Source organism: Guyanagaster necrorhizus (genome assembly GCF_019112545.1).
Source record: "Guyanagaster necrorhizus MCA 3950 unplaced genomic scaffold BT62scaffold_17, whole genome shotgun sequence".
In the NCBI taxonomy this organism is placed as follows: Eukaryota; Fungi; Basidiomycota; class Agaricomycetes; order Agaricales; family Physalacriaceae; genus Guyanagaster; species Guyanagaster necrorhizus.
In genome coordinates, this window is record NW_025064896.1 from 377,309 (window position 1) to 397,684 (window position 20,376).

Consider the following 20,376-nt stretch of genomic DNA (forward strand, 5'->3'; position numbering starts at 1 on the left):
CCGGTAGAGGCTGAATATGTGTTCCTACTGCCTTCGGTCCTGCGTGCGCTAGCTATGTCACTTACTGTTCAGTCCATGCGGGATAGGATGTTCACTCCGTCGTCTCATCTTTACGCCATTTCACCGCAGCTGTTGACTGTCGCTATGACAGCCCCGTCGTCTCAAGAACGTCACAATTATCAGCGCTTGGAGACGCTAGGAGATACGGTGCTGAAGTACCTGGTCAGCATACAGCTTCTATCGCAACACCCACTGTGGCACGAAGGATACCTGACGAGGCGGAAGGACCATGCCGTTGCGAACGTTAGACTGGCGAATGAGAACATATCTAGAGAAATGTTCAGATGGATTATCCGAGGTTGGTTCGAAGCCATATGACAGTCTGCTATATTGACTTGTTTACGTTTAGATCTGTTCCTTAGCAAGAAGTGGAAGCCAGCGTATATGCATTCCAACAAAACTATCCGCGAGAATCAAGTAGCTGGGGTCGTTGCAACCGTTCCCAGGAAGAACGAGGTCAAGAAAAAGCGGGCAAAAAAGGTTGCGGGAGCGCTCTCCACGAAAGGTATGGACATTGTGCCGTGTAGCTTCATGCTTTAATCTGTAATTCATGTTATTCAGTACTGGCGGATGTTGTCGAATCCACGATCGGCGCTGCGTATCTGCATGGAGGGTTCGAACTGGGCTATGAATGTACCAAGTTCTTCTGTCTAGACCTTACCTGGCAACCAACTGCGGAGCGCATCTCGTCCTTGATTGAAAGGGTCAGTGTAATCGAACCCGAAGTCAGAAAGCGCATCGACTTGCCGGAGAAGGTCATGTCCCAAGTGGAATCCATGCTGGGCTACGAGTTTAGACACAAGCTCATCCTTCTCGAAGCCCTCACACACCCGAGTCATCAGCAGGACTTCGGCACGATCTCTTATGAACGTATGGAATTCCTCGGTGACGCCGTCATGGACATGGTGGTCACGGATTATCTATATCGTGCAGAAGGCAAGCAGTACAGTCCTGGGCATATGCACCTTCGGAAATCGGCTGTCGTGAACGGGCATGTTCTGGCCTACCTATGCTTGAAGTGTTCTGTGAAGGTTTGCAGCTATATGCCTCGGCCCACAGAATCGAGGGCTCAGATCCAGCTAGAAGAAGAAGAGGAGGACATATATCTGTGGAAGTGCCTGTTGCATGCCAGTCCTCGTGTTCTCGAGGATCAGCGTGTCACGTTTGACAGGTTTCAGAGGCTTTCGGATGTAATTGCTGACGGTTTGGAGAATGGGAAGATCTATCCTTGGGCAGCGCTGACTCGTCTGCAAGCGCCCAAATTCTTCAGTGACATGATCGAGAGTCTCCTCGGCGCCGTATTCCTTGACTCGGAGGGGAACCTGGAGAGGACGCGGGATGTTATGCGAACGATTGGTATCTTGCCAATACTGGAGCGCATCGTCAAGGACAGCGTTGATGTGCTTCACCCTGTTTCGCGACTATCGGTCTGGGCTTCACGACGAGGACAAAAAGTGAAGTATAAGTTTAGGGAAGAGAAGGGCAACATCGGTTGTGTGATCGAGTTGCATCAAGAGGAGGGAGGGGATGTGAAGGTGTTGGAGGAAGCACGGGAAACTGACCTTAACAGAGGCCACGTCACAAAGGTGCAAGTTAGATTTGCAGCCGCTGAAAGCGCCATACAACTGTTGCATCTATCCTAGAAAATATCTCCAGTTCTGCTGCATATAACATCTGCCTTTTCACGTTTCTCCGTCTCTTGTTGATTCTACGGGTCAGCAGCATGTTATTTATCATCATAGAATCACAGATTCATACACCATGATTGTGGGTTGCAGCACACTTGCACCATATGCCTTCATGGTTCTCCTGCATTGTGCTGTGATGAATATGTACAGCGGCCAATTTCGTTCAGATAGTCATTGTACTCGAGTTGGTATACTTGTTGAAGCTGAGTCATCCCTTAACGCGTCATCGAAACACAGATTGAGGGCGGGGAGGCTTCATGAAAATTATTCAAGTCACCCTGCATGGACAAAGTGAGTCCTCATGATGAGCCCCAACAATCAATTGTCACATAAATACTATTATCATCATGTCTTCCAGTAATTGACGTACAAACCTTGCTTGCGTAGCGGTTCCCACATATCCGAAAGCTTGGGGTTCTGTGGCCTGTCCAAACAGATTTCCCTCAACGCTTCTGCATCCATACACCGACGAGACGCCACCACAGAAAGAAGGGCTTCATATCCGCTTCTCTCATTTGCAAATGTTGACCTTCGTAAATCAAGGCACCTGAGCCACGGGACATAACGAAAAATCTGATCTGAGTCTGGCCCAGTACTCAAGCCCAGTCTCTGCATTAAGATACCAGAAATTCGAAACGCATGGATGGATAATGTTTCTAGCTGCGTGAGGCTTTCTAGGAAGATGCAAAAAGCAACAACATCCTCGTGGTGGTTCAGTCGACAAGTCAACTCCAATGTCGTGATATGAACAAGGTGGTGTTGAATGGGAAAGGATGGGGCTTCTGTCGGGAACGACATGCGCAGTTTTCTGAGAGAAGGCAGAACAAGATTCTCGAGCATCTGTGCGACACTACCAGGCTTGTCATGAAAAAACTCATCAACATCAAGACTTTGTACATGGCCAAGCGTGACGGGACTGCGTATGTCCATATTAGACTTTTTGCATAATAGGACAAGATCCTGGACGTTCGGCAAATGCGTCAACGCAGATACTTGTTCACGGAAGGATCCATCGAAGGCTGAATAGGATTTCACGCTGGCACCGGGGAAGTGACTGAAAACGAGGAAGGGCTGAGGGATGTCACTCGTGAAGGTGCGAATGTTGTGTGCCATTGCGAAAGTGTCCAATCCCAGCTCCATGGGGCCCATAAGGCTGACTTGTAGCCGCTCCAACCGACCGAAGAATGATCCACATGCAGATAACGAACGGAATGATTTCGAAGGTAAGGAAAAGAAGGCGTCTGTCCACCGAGATGAAGTTGGTAGCAAAGCCTGGAAGATAGGGTTTGCAGATATATCCCACCGGCTCCGTAGACGGATTCGAAGAGGAAAACCACAACTCCTTTCAAGAAATAGCCCAAGCCTGAAGAGGCGCTTTGAGTAGAAATCCTGTGCTTTGCATAGGGAGCCGAAATCAATGTCGACGCAGGACCATAAACCTGGCGAACCCAAAGCAACGTCTCTCCACCTACAACAAACCTGTGCTAACGACCAAGGTGCTCGTCGCACAGGGTTCAAGCAGTCGAAGCCCTCTCGGGGCCCGAATGAATAATCATCATTGTCAGAATCGCCATTCTGATCGGCCAAACACTGCTGAAATATCTTCGTAAGGCAATCCGTATTAAGGATACGGTATTGACGAAGAATTTTGGTAGTATCAGCTGTGTTAGACTCGGCGATTCTTCTCTGATTCTTCAAAAAATCCAACAGACGCTGGGTAGCCTCTATTTTGCTCTGCAACGCCTTTGTCGCATCCTGGCTAGCTTTCAGGGAGCACATGAACTCCCTTCTTTCCGAGTCAAGCGGACCATCGTTGGATCGAAGGAGCGAGGATATGCGAGGAGATTCCATACGTTGCAACGTATGCTCAGGAAGGAAAGGGACGAACCCTGGATCAAAGTTGGAGGAGTCGGTTGGAACAGAAAACATGACTACTGAAGACAATGGTAAGCTGACTGAAAGCTGGTATCAAGAAAATACCCTCACGTTCGAGTCTTTTCAGCGCTGCAGAGAAAGAAAGGGAGCGAACAGTTGACCGACAACAGCATCATGCGACCGTTTATGTAAAGGCTAGACGCCTGGGAAACTCCGGTGCCTATCTGTCTCAGTCTGCTTCAAGAGTCGGTGATATTGGTTAATTTACCAAAGGAACAAATAGTAAAAAATCCAATGCCAAAAGCTGCGAAGAGCTATGTAACATTACATGGTCGGTCCTTGGACCACGGTATACTCTTAGGCGGTAGAGATGTCTATATCCTACTACCACGCAGACCTTGAAGTTTGGACTCCCCGCACATGAGCCAAACAGAAGCATTCAAAAACAGAACAAGGCGAGAAAAAGAAAAAACTGAACGTCATAAAGTGACTGAGAGTCACGCCACTGTCACCAATGCGCGGGATGCAGTGTCGGCATACAGTCACATCAACAGAAAACGTTCACGACAGCTGCATATGCTCATGGTAAAATGTCAAGGCTGTCGATTATAGGTGTGATAGCCTACTCTCCAGTTGAGCATCATGTCGACGGTCTGTGAGTCATTCAAAAAAGAGTGTTTCCTTAGCTACGTGCCATATTTTCCGGTACACAGAGAGCATATAGGAAGAAGCAAACAATAGCGAGAACTTGATTTGATGATGGTAAGACGAATGAAGATTCGAGCTGGAAAGAGAACCGAGAAGATACCTTCATGAGGTTCGGGTGCTCGTTTTTGATACACGAATGAATTCAAGGATAGTCAGTAGTGCATAGACAAGTTATGTCAAGCGAAACAGACAAACCAGCGCGCCCCACCAGATTGTCTCACGCCGCAAACGCGCCTCCTTGCAGTTATTGCCCCTGAGTTACTAGTAAGTACAGATTTGCTCGATGCCATACGTGCGAACAATCTGACCATACATTCTAAAATTCCTTGATAAAGAACGTCAAGGTTTGGGTTGCATTACATCTAGAGACCGCTTGCTGTCGCACCGTCAAAGAAACGTTCTGAATAGGGAGTCGGCTTGTATAGTAGATGATATACCAATGACCAATGAGATGTACCATAAATTATTTCTTGCCACTGTTCTTCTGCGCCTCTTCGTGTTCAAGCCTGTCCTGTTTTTTAAAGGTTTCAATGACGGCCTTGCCTGTTCAACATCGTCGATATCCTAGGGCCTGTACGAGTACATGAAGTTGTTATATCCACTATAAGAGCGCATATATCAAGCATTGGTACTACGGGAGGCTCGCTACGCACCCGAAAGACCTGTAATACGAATTGTTCGGTTTTCGCTGGTATTTGGAGCCAGACTGGTCACTGTCTCCAGACATATCTGCGTAAAATGAGGATATATGCGTTCGTAGAGGTAGAGACGCGTACTTGAGGATGTATGCAGATAGTAGGAAAGTAAGGCGGGATGGACCCGGCAAAGTCCGGACCAATTACTAGCTGTCAAACGCTGCAATGTTTCAAAAGGGTACTCTGACTCGTACCACCACTATGTATCGCCTGGGTACCTCTTTTTCGCGTCCCTCGGCACGGGCCATCTCACTCCACGGCGCTGCAGCTGCTACGCAAGTGCCCATATCCCTGTCTTGCCTGTCTTGCCTGTCTTCTGAACCCCAACTTACAGCCGGTACAATACTCGAGGTCTGTCGACCGAGTCGCTGCAGGCATTTGGCGAGAAGCATGTTACGCGAGGTCTGGGACGGATAACGGAGGGTGTGGTGGCCCAAGGACGGGGTTCCTATGTCGACTTTCATGACGGACGACATATGCTGGATTTCACCAGTGGTATCGGTGTAACTAATCTGGGTACGTGCTTGCTTGTCCTGGAACTTTGAGGTGTGCTGAATCTAGCAATAGGGCATTGTCATCCAAAAGTCAGCAAGGCTGCCGCAGACCAGTGCATGAATATTGTTCATGCGCAGGTATGCACTTCGAGTTCTCATTCCTGCTTTTGTGATCTCAAGCTTTCGTAGTGCGGCACTGCTTTCCACGAACCTTATCTGCAGCTTATCGAGAGACTCCTTCCACTCATGCCTCATCCCTCGCTCAATTCATTCTTCTTTTGGAACTCTGGTTCTGAGGCTATTGAATGCGCAATAAAAATGGCCAGAATTGCAACTGGTCGTCCCAATATCATTTCTATGCAAGGTGAGCTCATACCTTGGTTACACTCCCGGCAAGGTACTGTTTCGGGTCAGACAAAAACCTGGGAAAATGGGTAAATAACAGATCAAATTCTGAGCAAGGCTTTGAACCACAGCAAAATGAGCTGGGGTTTTCTCTAATGGTAAAACCGACGTATTTTGCTGTGGTAAAAGCCTGAGTCAAAATGTCGTCTGTATTCTAATCGTTTCCCTTACATTTTGACCGGCGCGAGTTAGTCGCCTGCCAGGAGTGGCCGGCCTTGACCTGTGGACATTGCTTATGCATCATCAGGTGGCTATCATGGAAGGACGTTCGGTGCAATGGCCGTAACGCGAAGCAAGACCATTTACTCAGAAGGAGTTGCGCCCCTTATGGTAACGCATGCCATTTGCCAGATTCCCATATTCGCTAACCCCCGTACTGCTAGCCAGGAACGTTTTCAATCCCCTTCCCGTACTGGCACCAATTTGGAGCCTCATCAACGATTTCCGAGTCTGAACTGACTGCGAAATCGCTCTACCAGCTTGAAATCCTGCTTGCGCAGCAAACAGCACCTCGTGACACAGCGGCTCTGATCATCGAGCCGGTTCTCGGCGAGGGTGGATATGTTCCTGCTCCCAACGTGTTTTTGCAGGGTCTACGGGAGATATGCGACAAGCATGGCATCTTGTTAATCATCGACGAGGTTCAGAGCGGGTTCTGCAGGACAGGAACGTGGTTCGCCATAGAGCCTAGCGGTGTTCAACCAGATATCCTCGTTTCTGCAAAGGCAAGTATAATCTGCACGTTTGGTGGCTTTTTCTCATGGTTGCAACCAGGGCCTGGCCAATGGTTTCCCACTCAGTGCCATCATCAGCCGAAAAGATATCACAGATCTTCTCAAGCCCGGATCGATGGTAGGTAACTCGATCTTGCTTTTGCGTACATCAGTTCTCAAGTAACGTAGGGAGGAACCTATGCTGGCAATGCTGTATCTTGTGCTGCTGCTGTGGCCGTCGCCGACGCTATGAAGGAGGAAAATATTCTGGATAACGTGAAAGAACGGTATCGTCAATTTTTTCTGTTTGAGTCTCTCAGATTACTCAACTGTATCCTTCCTAGGTCAAAGCAAATCTTCGCTGAACTGAACAATTTGAAAGATGATCCTGAGGTTGCACCTTATATTCTGGATGTTCGTGGACGAGGCTTGATGGTCGCCATCGAGTTTGTCTCGTCTGCCTCTGCGGGCAGCAAATACGATGTCGTGGCTTCCGAGACCGAGAATGTGGGGCTAGCTGGGCGTGTCGCCAAGAAGTGTATTGAGAAGGGCATGCTGATACTGACGACGAGTATGTATGAAGTAGTTAGGTTTATTCCGCCACTCAACATTAGCGAGGAGGAAATGGCCGAGGGGTGCAGGATATTTGCAGAGGCTGTAAGAGAGGTTGTCAAGGCGTGATCTAAATCTGGAAGCATGTATGGATATAACCAATCATAAAAACGCAGGATTTCAATCTGTTGTACAAAAATAGCTTTTCAAAGTATCTCATCGATTAAAGATGCAACCTTTTCACTTCTTGGTCTGATAGTGCACTTGAATACTGGTGTATCACTGAGCATCATGAGTGAATAGCACAAGACTGGATAGTAAAGTTTTACCTTATAGCCCCTGTCAGCTGGGCTGGGTCCGCCTTCAATGGAACGCCATACATATCGACTGCGTTCGTTATATTGAATACCGCAAGAGTCCTTGCCATAGTCAGAAATACAGAGGCTTCTGCTAAGAAGCGACCTGGGAATCGTTGAGCGAATGCCGCGCCATCCTTTACATCCACTCACCAGGGCAAGCACGCCGACCGAACCCAAATATCAACTCTCGTGGGTCAAGCTGAGGCGAAACGCCCAAAAACCGTGTCGGGTCAAACACGTCAGGATTAGGGTACAATTCGGGGTCATGACACATTTGCCTAATATCGTCCGGAACAGTGTTTTCAGATCCTGGGATTGGGACTCACAATGTATTGAAAGCGACAATAGATCCCTTCGGGATGAAATAGCCGTTGTACGTGTCGTCTTCTACAGTGCGGTGGGGGAACCCTGGGGCGAAATTAGCTTCTTTCGCTCGATGATGGAACACGAACCTGTAGGCAGGGGCAAGTGCCATCTAAAAACCTCATAGAGCGTAGCAAGGGTGTACGGGAGTAAACCTTGGTCGCGATCTGCGAGAGTAGGTAGCCGGTTGCTTCCCGTTACCGAGTCGATCTCAGTTTGAACGCGGGCTTGGACATCGGGAAACAGAGCCATCATTTTGAAGAAGACCTTGATGGTGACGACTGTCTGCCTTCATTATCAGCATCATTGGGAGATAGTAGTAGCAGCGGGAGGATATACAGTATCGAATCCAGCTGCAAATCCATTCAGTGTCTGGTGCCGCAACATGTCACGGTAATAGTCACACCTCCATAAATCGCAACAGCAGTACACTTGATGGAGTATTCGTCGTCGTTATCTTCGAGGTTTGTGGACACGAACGAGGGTTTGAAGGTACCCTTTGCCTACGATGATCGGTAAGTGCCTAAGCAGTGAAAGACAGAACGAACCATTTGCTCCTTGACCCAGTGGAAAGGCTCATCGGTCAGCTCTTCCACTTTTTGCTTCCACTCTTTGGCAAGCCTTTGGAAATTCGCTCCGGGAATCCATCCCGGTACATGTCGCACTATGTAGCTGATTAGCGCATGTCCAATTGAAAGTCCCATGCGCACAGACTGGTATTTTGTTCACGAGAAACTTGTGCGACGTCATCCGAATGAAATCTTCCGTTATTTGTTTGCACTTTGCGAGTAAAGGGTCATTTTCGCCGATGGTGTAGCCGTACGCAATTAGAAGGACGATCGAGGCGACTGCGCTGAAACAATAACTAATGAGATAACGAGATGAGCAATAGGCAGAGCATGCCCAACGTTTCAATGTGCTGCACGAATATCTCAGGCTCTGCTAAGACCCTCTTCAGGAACTTTCGACTTTGTTCATCTTCAATATAATAAAAACGATGAAAAATTTCCATAGTTCCCATTGATTTATGGAAAAGTTTTCGTTGGGTTCGAAAAACTCGGCCATAGCCTAAAATCAGAAGTGTATCTTTCCATCCACAAAGGATCGGCATCGACATGTAAGGCCTGTCCGAGTATTTAGCTGCCGAACCAAACATGAGGACAAACGGACGAGGCGTCGATGGATGCTGTGGACGTACCTGATCGACCATCGAGGAGCTCTTTGGCGAGGGGATACGAGTTCAATATGACAATGGTTTGATTCAGTACTGTTGCTGAAGAGATATCCCCTAGAGAACGGATGAGAATCAGACACGTCTATTAGGCTATAGTTCAACCTACCATATTTCTTCCGCCATTCCGCCCATGCTTCCCATTCACGCTCCATGGGAACATCGAACATATTGCCAATGATGGGATATCCCTTCGGACCAGGGGGAAAAGGCAGCGAGGAGCTCGATCTTCGTCGTATGATACCGATGATGACCCAAAGAAACATGCCCAAAGCAAGGAGATTGGTCCCAATATTGAAAGTCGCAGAGATAGCGAAGAGGCTCCCCGGGTTCATGACTATCGAAATGCAGGATGGGAAAAAGACAAGATAACGGCAGTAAAGCATCAGTGGGAACATTCCTCTTGGAGATCGCTTTGACGATAGGATCATTATCGATCATTTGGAGGCTGTGGCGCCGAAATCTTGACTTTCCAAGGTAACTCGCCCAATTTTCTTTGCTTAAGCCCGTCACGGTCTCCTTCTCCAGCACACTGGAATATGATAAGGCTGGCGTTTCAAATCGCAAAAATTCAGATGACTAGCGAATTGCAAACATTGATCACTGGTATCATTGTTGAGTGATACAACTGATGGGGGGATCATGAGAACGCCTGTGCTCCGGAGATCCGGAACGACCTCCGGGCGACTCTGCATAAATTCCTGCGAGATCTGTCCGCACAGGATGCATCTTTCTCATTCTGTAGCACTGGCACGATCAAATGAGCGCTCTACTACTGTTTTTATCCTATTGACAGCTCAAAAAGAGGGGGACATGATGTGGCTGTCCAGTGGGGAACCCTGAATGAAGATCAGTTCAATGTATAAGTTATACTGTAGGTTTAGAACATGAACTGATGGCAAGGGGTAAGTGTCACCTGGAGACTTTGTAGAGCATGGCACCCATGTACTGAAGTAGTCCTTTATCATAAGCTGAGAGAGCAGGCGATCACCCCCAAGGCAATTCCAGCCTGCTAGTGAAAGTATGATTTGACCTCAGGAAACAGAGTCATTACTTTGAAGAAGATCTTGGTTGTGATGACTGTCTGCATGTTTGTTAGCTAGATCATAATATATAAAGAATATATATGAGAACTGTAAATGAGTGGTAAGTAAGATATTAGCAGGCATTGTAAGAGTCAACTACAGCAAGAGTGAAATGACTGAGGTGTGGTAACTACAGTAAGCTTATATAGTGATTGATAGAGACAGGAGGTGATATACATATATAGTAAGAAAGAACATGTGATATGTGAAATAACAGAAAAGTGTAATAATAAAAGAGTATAACATATGGATATCCTCCAATACTCCCCTATATTCATACTAATCTGTTGTGGCAATGTTGAGGTTATGGGTGGTGTTGCAGAGCAAGGCCTTGGTAAACATGTCAGCAGAGTTTGAATTGCCATGAATAAACTCCACTTTGAGGTTGCTGATGCTAACAAGCTCTCAAATATAATGCTCACAAATCTGGATGTGTTTCATCTGATAGTGGGAGTGAGTGTTCTTTGTGAGTGCAAGGGCACCTTGGTTATTACTGTAGAGAAGGCCAGGTCAGAGCTGAGAGAGTTGAACCTCCTTCATCCATGCAGAGATCCACATCATCTGTTGCACTGTGCATATAAGGTAAATGTACTTAGCTTTGATAGTCAACAGTGCCACTGTTGCCTGACCTTAGTACTCCAGAAAACAGGAGCCTCAGCTATAGTAAACACAAAGCCCAATGTTGAACAGGCCAGATCATAACACTCACCATAATCTGCATCCACAAAATCCACTGGGACCAAGGGTTCATCCTGAGAGTAAGTGAGACCATAGTCCAGAGTTTTCTTCACATAGATCATGATGTGAAGCAGCATGTGCCAGTGTGGGAGACCAGGGTTGGACTGGAAGTGAGCCAGAAGGCTGACAGAGTAGTAGAGATTAGAATGTGTTGTGAGTTGTCTCTACATTATATGGCCTAAAAAGCATCAGTAAGAGAATTAGGCTATTTCATCCTTTTCAGCCTGAGTGATAGGGTATTGTGAACTATTCAGCATGATTCTGACTGATAATGGAGTTGAGCATGGTCTCAGATGCTCAAGGTCAGAATCCTCAATGATGGTCTCTGCATTGAGATCCTGCTCTATTTTCATTTCTAAGAAGTAATGATTGTCAGTGCTATCATTCAGCTCTCATTTCTCTCATAGTTCAGCCTTTCTCTACTCTATCTCATTCTTGCTAGATGACACCTCCATATATCATCAGTATATATGTTCATCAGCATGTAATCACTCTCTGGCTCCAATCATCTGCATATATGGATTAGCATAATGTTATGATTTTTTCCTCATTTTCATCTTTTATTCAAGGGATTAACCTCTATTTTGCTTAGTCAGAGCACTTAGACCAGTGCTTAGGACCATGGGACAGACTTAGTCAGCACAACAATGCCTAGTTGGTCATTGTCCTTTGACATGATGGTAACTGCTTGACCACAGACAATACCCTTTTGAAGGTAGCTTAATGACACTGGACAAAATGCTCCATAGTGCCAGGACACACAATTAGGTAGTTATATCTTTAGACAGATGATGATTGGTATATAAGTAGTGTAGCTCTCACTGTAGTATCCCCCATTTTGAGCTAAAGTTTATTCTTCTACTATCTTATCTTGAGCCAACTGCAAAGGCCTTGAAACACATAGACAAACAGACACATACAGTAGACTCTGATGTGACTGCCCAAATATGAAGCAGCATCAGTTTATCACATGTTTTAGTCATGTGTTATTTGAGCTTAACATATAAGATGTCTTGTATCTCAAGTCATGATAGGTTTTCTCCAACATCTCAAATCAATTATAGCTATTCAGCATAGTGAAATCATGTGGACAAGCTTACACACTTTATCTTCTCTCCATTTTGCAATATAGCCTAGTGGTTAATGCATGTAAATGTCCTCTTTTATGATACTATTCAGGTATATAGAGGCAAAATCAATTTTCCAAAAGCTAAAGATCAAATTTAGCAGCTACAGCAGCAGACATATGAATTGATTCAAGGCAGGTAATAGCAGCCCACATGTTGTAATCTAGGTCATATTATTGGGTGTACCTCTTTCTGACAAGTCTCACCTTGTCTCACAGCCAATTTCTCTCACCATCCCACTTTATACCATACACCTATTTACAGTCTATGATATTAGCTCTGAATGGCACATCAGCCAGATCTCACATGTATTTGGTGATGTGCATATTGTATTCAACATCTATAGCAGCCTTTTATCTTTTCTTATTGACCTGTATCACATTCTTGTAGTTCTTTGAGATATAGAAGTTAGAAGAGTCCTCAGATGCTATGGATGCACATAGCATTCTAGTATCAGTAGCCTATTTATTGCTATTATTGTGGACATCATCTTTGTGCTGTTCAAAAAGCAAAAAACTAGTAGCACTATGACTTGAGCAGGTAATACAGCCTGAATTGTTATGATTTTCTCACACTTGTCTTATCAAGCACCTATCTAATCATAGGTGCTTACCCTTGATCTATCTGGCTGGACTGGTAACCACAACTATACCAGATGACTCATACCATTGTATTACAGCCTATAATTAATGCCTTTACAATGGACAACATTTAATTGTTTCATGAACATACCACATGCTCTTTAATTTCAGCCTACAAACAGATATAATAAGTAGAGCTATATTTATGTTATGATTTTAGCCTCTAAATTATGTCTGACTGCCTTGGCTTGTAGCTTAATCAAAGACTAATCATGCTCAGCTGTCTTGGCTGGGTTTGAGGCACTGAGACACAGGCTTTGTGTCTGATCACCAAGACTTTTCTATACAGTATATAAGTCAGTAGTATACAGGAATATACCCCAGTCTCAAGCTAAGGTCAATATACCAATCAAACTCCTAAACTTTTGGTGTGACTACCACTTCAGTATCAACACTAGCAGTTGTAGCTTATCAACTCCTATACCTTTCTCCCTTTATCATCATTCCAAAACATTATTACTCTCATCCTCCTGCTTTATCTTCAGTTAGTGTCAGACTCCAGCTGTTGCAGTGCATTGTATTTGTGATTGTTTGATTGCCACTTGATATTTAGCTCAAGACTTTTCATGCTCTGATCCAAAGGTCTTTGATCAGAACAATTTTCAAGAACACATCAACAAGACAACTCTAGCACTCTCACTCTCACAGGCACATGTCTGACAATTTCTATAGTTGATTTTATTTCTTACAATGTCATATAGACTCTATGGAGAAGGGAGTGATAAAGAAGAGAACTGGAAGAGTGGAAAACCCAGCTATGAATGGCTGCAACTTATTATGCCCTCTGATTAGCTCTTTACCCACTCTCAAATCAAGAGGAGATCTACATCTGACCATCTAATCCAATCTCCAGCACTATTCCCTTTAGAAGAATGGTCAGAAATCCCAGCCTTCTGATTGTCAAGTAGAACATTATCTATGAGCTCATCCACTGGTTCAATGCATACAGCACCAAGAGGACAGAGCCTCATTTCTTCAGAACAACAGATGGCAATCTCCAGAGAGAATACTGGTACATCACAGAGTGGTGACAAGAAGTGGCTGGAGGACCTGAGAGCATACTACTGGCAGTTGAGGCATACTCAAGTGGCTGATGTACAGTGGGTAGTCTCAGAGGAAGAAGGAAGATATATTAGTATGGCTCTATCTAATTAACAGTTTGTTGATGAGATGTGAGTATATATATGTACACAAGAAGCTATGAAAGCCAAGAAAGAAGGATAACACTCTGAAGCAGCAGGTTTCTACACATCACCATTCCAAATGCCACATTAGCCACTATTGACTATAGAGAGCCAATATAACTGAGATACCCAAATTCCTTTCTATGAGTATTTCACATCATTACTACTATTTTTAAGTGGCTTGTTTGCTGGTGCTAGACAAGAAGATGCTCCAGCAGAATCTATTACACCCATGACATTAGCTCTATTGCTACAAAGACCATATTATAACAGATGACTACAATTATTGTCTCAAACCCAGAATCCAGTTTTATCACTATTCCTAAGTGGACCACCATCTGACACTCTATCTCTCTGGCAACTAGAGAGCATGGATCTATGGGACAATCTCAAATCTACAATTGTGAAGGAACTATTGGCATTTGAAGGTAAGAGCTTAGACCTCAACTGGTTTTTCAATTAGTGTAAAGCATACTTCAAGGTCTATAGCATGTATTTTGCTATGAGTGCCAGTGGGTTCAGCTGTTAGGAACATGCCAAATGATTGAGCTTGAGTGTATGTGCAGAGACCAGCAGAGTGTGTGGATGTTGATGAAGCTATTGGCAATGTCACCCTTAAGTCAAGGCCCAAGGATTTGGATTGGCAGAACAGAGATCTGTCAGAGAAGTGGAGAGGAGTATCTTTCAGAGTGGAGTCCAACAGATGAGATAAAGGGAACTGAAGTGAGTATGAAGTATAAGTGGCTATCCAAGTTGATATTTGAACTGAGTAATTACAACAATTGTACATAGTTTATATACTAATAGTAGCTAATTCTGAGTCAGGGTTTGTTGGGCTCTGATGTCAATTGTTTACTATTATGTTCAGAGTCTAGATACTACAATGTGAAATATGGATGTGAAATGATAATGGTAAAATGAAATTAATAGGTAATAGAGAATGGACAGAGTCCAGTGAAACTTGGTGATTGAATTTATGATTGGTTGAGATGATGTAGAGGCTGGCAGCATGCATATAACAGTATCCCCCTGTTAGTGTTCTTGCCCTCAAGAGTGCAGATCCTGATGTCTGGTGAGGAAGCATATGGTGGAAAAATTTTTATCTCATGAGAGTTTTCCTTTCAGATTTCAACCACTATCATCAACAATGTCATTTCTCATCACTTATCATTATTCAAAAACTCCTGAGCCTTTGATGTGAGAGTCTACCTCTGATGGCCTTTAAGAGGATAAAAAATTGTTTTGTTTGGAGCAGCAGACTATAGAGGATGAATACATGAAGGCTATAAAGCACTATTTGGATTGAAAAAGAGAGCAGGAGAGAGAGGAGAAGGCCAAAGCAGACCATATGGCTCAGGAGATGAGAAAAAGAGAGCAGCAGAAAGAGTTGGAGAAGAAGAGGAAGGAGGTCTAGCTGGCAGTAGAGGCAAGTGAAGAAGATGAAGGAGGCAGCAAATAAAGTAGCTCAACAGAAAGCTGTGGAGAAGGAGGCCATGAAAGCTACAATGAGGGCAGCAGCTGCATTGAGTGTGCTATGAGAGGAGTTGATGATAGAGAGCAGATTGCAGATGACCTCTGCAGAGACTGTCAATTATAGGCTGCATCAGGTCCTAGCAGCTTGTTTTAGTCCTAGGCCCAGTCTCTATTTCAAAAGGGTGACTGGTTATATGCTGCCAGAATCTGAGAACAGAATGGACAAGAGAACTGAGGAGGATGATGAGTCAGAGGAGTCTAAAGAGACCTTAGAGAGAAGGAAGAGAGTGTGAGAGGGTAAGAAGAAGATGACAGGTCTAGCAGAAAGGGGCCTAAAGTGAAAGTTCAAGTCCAGGAGCATGGTGGATGACAGTAAGGTGGAGATGGCAGCTAATCCCAAAAAGAGAGTGAAGTTAGAGGTCATAAGGCTGGCAGAGAGTGAGAAGGAGTTGAAGAGTAAAAGTAAATGTCATGTTACTTCTGATTGGCTTTGACTTAGTTCTGTTTTCAAGGAGTTGCATGCACTATTGTCAGGATGGTGCATACTGTTATGCATATTCAGCAACCAAAGGCACTGATCACAGGTGGATTTGTGCTTGTTGCAAGGTCAAGAAGACTACCTGTTCATTCAATAAAGATGTTACTGCAAGTAAGATGATCAATCATGTTGAGATCTCTGCTGGCCTCCACAAACTTTCAAAATTGATACACAAGCTGATATGTGGTGTTGACAAGTTGGTGAAAGAGCTGGTGAATGTCCACAGTACTATAGCAGATCTTCAGGATGATTATGGGTCAGACAATATATTGTCTTCCTCAGAGTTGTTTTCAGAGTCTGAGTTGGAGGTGTGGAAAGAGGCTTGTCTGATCTGCAAAAATAAGAAGGATCAGAAGTTAAAAGACCTGCAGGTGGCAATGTTGAAAGGGTTTAATGAGAATGTGAAGAAATTGAGGAAGTGAGAGGAAGACTTGGGTTCTAGTGTGGTGATGACTGAGAGCATGGTGGATTCATTGGGTGCCACTCTTCTGTGATTGTAATTTTTATAGTATGAAATGTATATAGAAGAGTGATTCAGTTGCTGGTAGGCAAAATAATTGTACTTTTCTTTTTGACTTGAAAATTGTGGAAGAGTAATTGAAATGGTAGTCATAATGGTTGACATTGAAACAGTAAGTAGGTGCTGATAGCATCCAAAGTGGTGTCCTATCAGGAGAGAAATGTTTGGGAGATGACTTTAGATAAGGATTCTAGTTTGTTTGGATATTGATAGTGGAAATCTTCAATAAACTTATTGGCAGAGAACTTGTTGGCCAGTAACCAAGCAAATTCTTCATTGGTATCTTCATAGCCTAGCTACTGGATCTTGTACAGTAGTGGGCAGTGGAACCAGCAGTCCAGCTTAGAGTTGAGAATTTGAGCTATTTCAGACTGTTTTTCCCTGTTAACTTCTACTGGAGGCAGTGGAGGTTGGATTTGGTTAGAGATGGTATTTTTTTCTATGGGTTCCAACTGTAATATATGAAAGACTGGGTAAATGGAGCAGAGATCTAGCAGAAGCTTCAGGGTGAAGGAGTGAGAACCAGGTTGACTTAGGATTTCAAAGAGACCAGGATATTTTTTAGAGAATTTCCTGGTTGGATGAGTTATCTTGATATGTTTGGAGCTGAGATAGATCTTGTTACTAATTTTGAAAGGAGATTCCAGAATCTGATGCTTGTCTGCTTGAGCCTTATAGTGAGACTGAGCCTTGAAAATTTCATTTTTTAATACTTGATGAAGTTTGTCAAGGTTGACTGCAAAGTCTCAGGCCCAGGCAAAGGCAATATCTTGTTCAGGGTGAACAGTGATGTTGGAGTGATAACTCTTGTTAGTGAAAAATGAGAAAATTCTTATAGAGGCATTAGAGGCATTGTTGTAGGCAAACTCAGCAATGAGTAAAAGGATGTTCCAGTTGTCCTGTTGATAGAAGCAGTAGATGTGGGTGTATTGTTTTAGAGTTTGGTTGACACCTTTGGTTTGTCTATTGGCCTCCAGATGATAATTGAAAGTAGAGTGGAGTTCTATATCAAGGGCTATGGCCAGAGCATGAGTAAACTGAGAAATGAATTCAGAGCTGTGATCAGAGGTGATATGACTGAGTATCCCATGTTGGGAGAAGACATAGATAATGAAAAGTTGGGCAAGTTTCAAATAGTTGATAGTGTCATAAATGGAGATGAAGATGGCTTGCTTGCTAGCCTGATCAATGACTACTAGGATGGTGGTGAATCCATTGGAGTCCAGTAGTTGTTCAATAAAGTCCATAGAAATGGAATCCCATGGCTGTTTGAAGACCAGTAGAGATTTGAGCAATCTATAGGAGCAGTGTCTAGGTGTCTTGTTGCACCCACAGACTGTGCAGGACTTAACATAGTGTTGAACATATTTATACATCTTTGACCAGATGTAATTCTGCTGGACTAGCTCTAATATCTGGTTTTGACCAAAGTGGCCTGTGAAGATATGATCATGATTGTTCTGTAGTATCTGGAGATGGAGATTGTCAGAGTTTAGGACATAGATATGGCCTTCAAAGTGAAGAGTGTCAGATTCATCAATAAACCACTGAGAGAGAGAGGATTCAAAAGCAGCTTTGGCCTGGCAGAGACTGTCAGAGGATATAGAGTCAGAGAATTGTGCTCTTTTGATATCAACATAGAGCTTATCAATATCTATGATGGCACTAGCTCAGAGGGTAGAGTCTTCAAGATAGATTGGATGGAGTGACACAGAGTTGTTTTTAGATAAAGACAAGTCAGAAATTGTAGAGATTGACTTGGACATATTGGCTATCTCTCTCTTTAAGGTAGATATCCTATCATCTAGTGAGTGCATCTTGTTTCTCACTAAGTTTCTCCAGATGGAACCAGATTACTAGGTTGAACTAGAATAGGTATTCAGACCAATAGACTTGTCAGCAGATTAGAATTTTTGTAGTGGCAAAGTATTTAAGATTTTTGTGGTCTGTGTTAGGCTTCCACTAACATTCACAAATCCCTAGCACTGCTTCTGCCAGAGTCCAATTCTAGATGCTGAGTCTGAGTCTGGTTTCAATATAAAAGTATAATGAGGATGATAAGATAAGCTATAAGAATTTTATGGAGAGGGATAAAGGGTTGTGGCTGATAGATATAGTCTGCTATTGTAGCAAGAGTATTTGCACCAGGTAGTCAGAGAGTGTAGTAGGTGTATTAAACCTTAGCTCAAGACTGGAATACATCAGTGTGTACTACTGCTCTATATACTGTCTAAAGAACTTTATGCTCTACAGGCAACTATTGTCTGCTTTTTATACTCTTTGCTCATTGTCTGGGATAACAATAACTGTGCCCTTGCTTTGTGCAGATTATCATCAATAAACTCTCATAGGGTCTTGAGTTTGGATTATGAGAAAGAATAAATGAGTTCAAGTGATGGAGATGTATATTTTTCAAGGTTGATTTTGAGGTCATATGGCCTGTGTTCAGGTAGGTTTTCAGAGAGGGTATTGCTGAAGATGTCTGCAAAATTGTGATACTCTACTGGCACTGATAAAAGATCTGCCAGTTCTCCAGATGTGGCTTTAGCTCCAATATTAGACAAGGAAGGCTGCAGTGTGAACTGCTGAGTGCCTTCTTCTGCACTGGCTTGAACAAATGCAGCAGCAGATATGATGAAGATCTTTGAGTGTGCTTTTATAGTAAAAGACTCTGAGAGAGAATAAGAATAGATGGGTTCATACAGGAACAGAGTCTGTTGGCTACCTGGAGGAGATTTAAAATAGAATGAAGCTCCAGAGGTTGGACTGATAGAGTCTAGTGAGCATGGAAGTCCCAGAATTGAGCTGGAAGGCTTGGAGAGGGGTGGACTGTTGTCCTGTGAGTATGGAAGTCTTGATGATATGGTGGAGGCCATGAAATTTGTTGAAGTGGAATTTTGGTAGCTTGAGCAGAAAGTGATACTATTTTCAGCCCAGTCAATCAGTGGATTGTAGTGGAAGAATCAGTTGTATCCTAGAACAAGATTGCAAGATGAATCCAGGTGAGTGATATAGAAGTCAATGGGGAAGGTGTCTCTGAAAGAGAAATGAATAGAGATAGTTGCAATTTGAGATATGTGGCTTCTGACAGAGCTATCAAATAATCAGAGTTGCACACTAGGGATGGTTTTAATAGGAATATCATTGGCAGCTACATACTTAGTGTCAACAAAGCAGTAGCTAGAACTAGAATTGATAAGAGCAAGAAAATGCAGAATAGTAGAAGCTAGAGATCTGTTGAGTTCTGTACTAGATGGTAATTCTGCTGAAAGTGGGAGATGGAAGGATTAGTTGGAAAGAGATGTTGTGTTGAGAATAATGACCTCCAGTGTGTGAATAGAGTTAATGCAACTCTGAACTCACATAGAGGGAATAGGGTTGCATTCTAGTTTTCTGACTCTATTGGAGCCAGTTCCTCAGAAGCAGTGTCTACTTCAGCTGCATGACTCTTGGTGGTGGCCACTGCCTTCCATTTGTTGCAATCCTTGGTCTTGTGTTTGGTTCCACCCTAGCTTGTCAGCATAGAGCTTAGGAGTGGTGGATTTTGGTGTGGAGCTGGAGTCCAAGAAGGAAGAGTTGGTCCTTTGGATTTGGGATTGAAGGATTGGTTGGAGGCCTTATTATTCTGGTTTTCTTGGGCAATTTTGGTCTTTCAGATCTAGTAGCAAGCATCAAGTTCTTGAGCAAGGAAGCACATGTTACAGAGATTGTTAGGCTTCTCATAATGAGCCATGTCATCTTTAATGCAAGTACAGACACCACAATAAAAGATATGGTGGAGAGAGTTGTCTCTGTATCTGATTTGTGAGGCACACTAATTGAATTGAACCATATACTTCATAATCTGATCTCTATTGTGCATCTGAAGATGCTCTAATGCATCTTTGGCATCTTTGATAGCATTGAAGAGGCTGAAGTTGCTATGAA

At 43.9% G+C, this 20,376-nt stretch overlaps 4 protein-coding genes across 4 annotated transcripts in view; 2 read left to right on the plus strand and 2 right to left on the minus strand.

Moving 5' to 3' along the window:
• BT62DRAFT_920968 (uncharacterized protein) overlaps nucleotides 1–1,703 on the plus strand; it is a gene marked incomplete at both ends in the record, with an annotated part of 6,374 nt that extends 4,671 nt beyond the window's left edge. Inside the window, 3 exons of the mRNA XM_043184263.1 lie at nucleotides 53–358; nucleotides 410–565; nucleotides 622–1,703. Coding sequence (XP_043038160.1) covers nucleotides 53–358; nucleotides 410–565; nucleotides 622–1,703 — 1,544 coding nt within the window. The remainder of the gene's footprint in view (nucleotides 1–52; nucleotides 359–409; nucleotides 566–621) is intronic.
• A 253-nt stretch (nucleotides 1,704–1,956) lies between these two features.
• Nucleotides 1,957–4,075, minus strand: BT62DRAFT_933706 (uncharacterized protein). The gene is made up of 2 exons (XM_043186602.1): nucleotides 3,735–4,075; nucleotides 1,957–3,682 (listed from the first exon to the last, which is right to left on the minus strand). Exon 2 carries the CDS (start codon nucleotides 3,675–3,677, stop codon nucleotides 2,094–2,096), a length of 1,584 nt encoding a protein of 527 aa, XP_043038161.1. The 5' UTR covers nucleotides 3,678–3,682; nucleotides 3,735–4,075; the 3' UTR covers nucleotides 1,957–2,093.
• A 1,132-nt stretch (nucleotides 4,076–5,207) lies between these two features.
• BT62DRAFT_933708 (acetylornithine aminotransferase) lies at nucleotides 5,208–7,424 on the plus strand. Its single transcript, XM_043186603.1, has 9 exons — nucleotides 5,208–5,301; nucleotides 5,361–5,542; nucleotides 5,594–5,658; nucleotides 5,710–5,884; nucleotides 6,173–6,255; nucleotides 6,309–6,650; nucleotides 6,700–6,777; nucleotides 6,828–6,925; nucleotides 6,983–7,424. The coding sequence occupies exons 1-9, from the start codon at nucleotides 5,228–5,230 to the stop codon at nucleotides 7,317–7,319; spliced, it is 1,434 nt and encodes a 477-aa protein (XP_043038162.1). The 5' UTR covers nucleotides 5,208–5,227; the 3' UTR covers nucleotides 7,320–7,424.
• Nucleotides 7,229–9,729, minus strand: BT62DRAFT_970552 (cytochrome P450). Its single transcript, XM_043188985.1, has 13 exons — nucleotides 9,253–9,729; nucleotides 9,111–9,200; nucleotides 8,821–9,052; nucleotides 8,623–8,765; nucleotides 8,461–8,576; nucleotides 8,319–8,415; nucleotides 8,252–8,265; nucleotides 8,002–8,197; nucleotides 7,876–7,957; nucleotides 7,700–7,827; nucleotides 7,520–7,652; nucleotides 7,350–7,472; nucleotides 7,229–7,293 (listed from the first exon to the last, which is right to left on the minus strand). The coding sequence occupies exons 1-12, from the start codon at nucleotides 9,572–9,574 to the stop codon at nucleotides 7,397–7,399; spliced, it is 1,629 nt and encodes a 542-aa protein (XP_043038163.1). The 5' UTR covers nucleotides 9,575–9,729; the 3' UTR covers nucleotides 7,229–7,293; nucleotides 7,350–7,396.
• Nucleotides 9,730–20,376: the final 10,647 nt, after the last annotated feature.

What these genes read in the sequence shown, in the direction of transcription:
- BT62DRAFT_933706 (XM_043186602.1), bottom strand. Translation starts at nt 3,677, where the DNA reads ATGTTTTCTGTTCCAACCGACTCCTCCAACTTTGATCCAGGGTTCGTC.
- BT62DRAFT_933708 (XM_043186603.1), top strand. Translation starts at nt 5,228, where the DNA reads ATGTATCGCCTGGGTACCTCTTTTTCGCGTCCCTCGGCACGGGCCATC. An exon ending in TTCTCAAGCCCGGATCGATG is followed by an intron (nt 6,778 to 6,827) that starts GTAGGTAACTCG and finishes CAAGTAACGTAG; the next exon opens with GGAGGAACCTATGCTGGCAA. An exon ending in CTGGATAACGTGAAAGAACG is followed by an intron (nt 6,926 to 6,982) that starts GTATCGTCAATT and finishes TATCCTTCCTAG; the next exon opens with GTCAAAGCAAATCTTCGCTG.
- BT62DRAFT_970552 (XM_043188985.1), bottom strand. Translation starts at nt 9,574, where the DNA reads ATGATCCTATCGTCAAAGCGATCTCCAAGAGGAATGTTCCCACTGATG. An exon ending in GCTCCTCGATGGTCGATCAG is followed by an intron (nt 9,053 to 9,110) that starts GTACGTCCACAG and finishes TTGGTTCGGCAG; the next exon opens with CTAAATACTCGGACAGGCCT. An exon ending in ATTGTCGCTTTCAATACATT is followed by an intron (nt 7,828 to 7,875) that starts GTGAGTCCCAAT and finishes GGACGATATTAG; the next exon opens with GCAAATGTGTCATGACCCCG.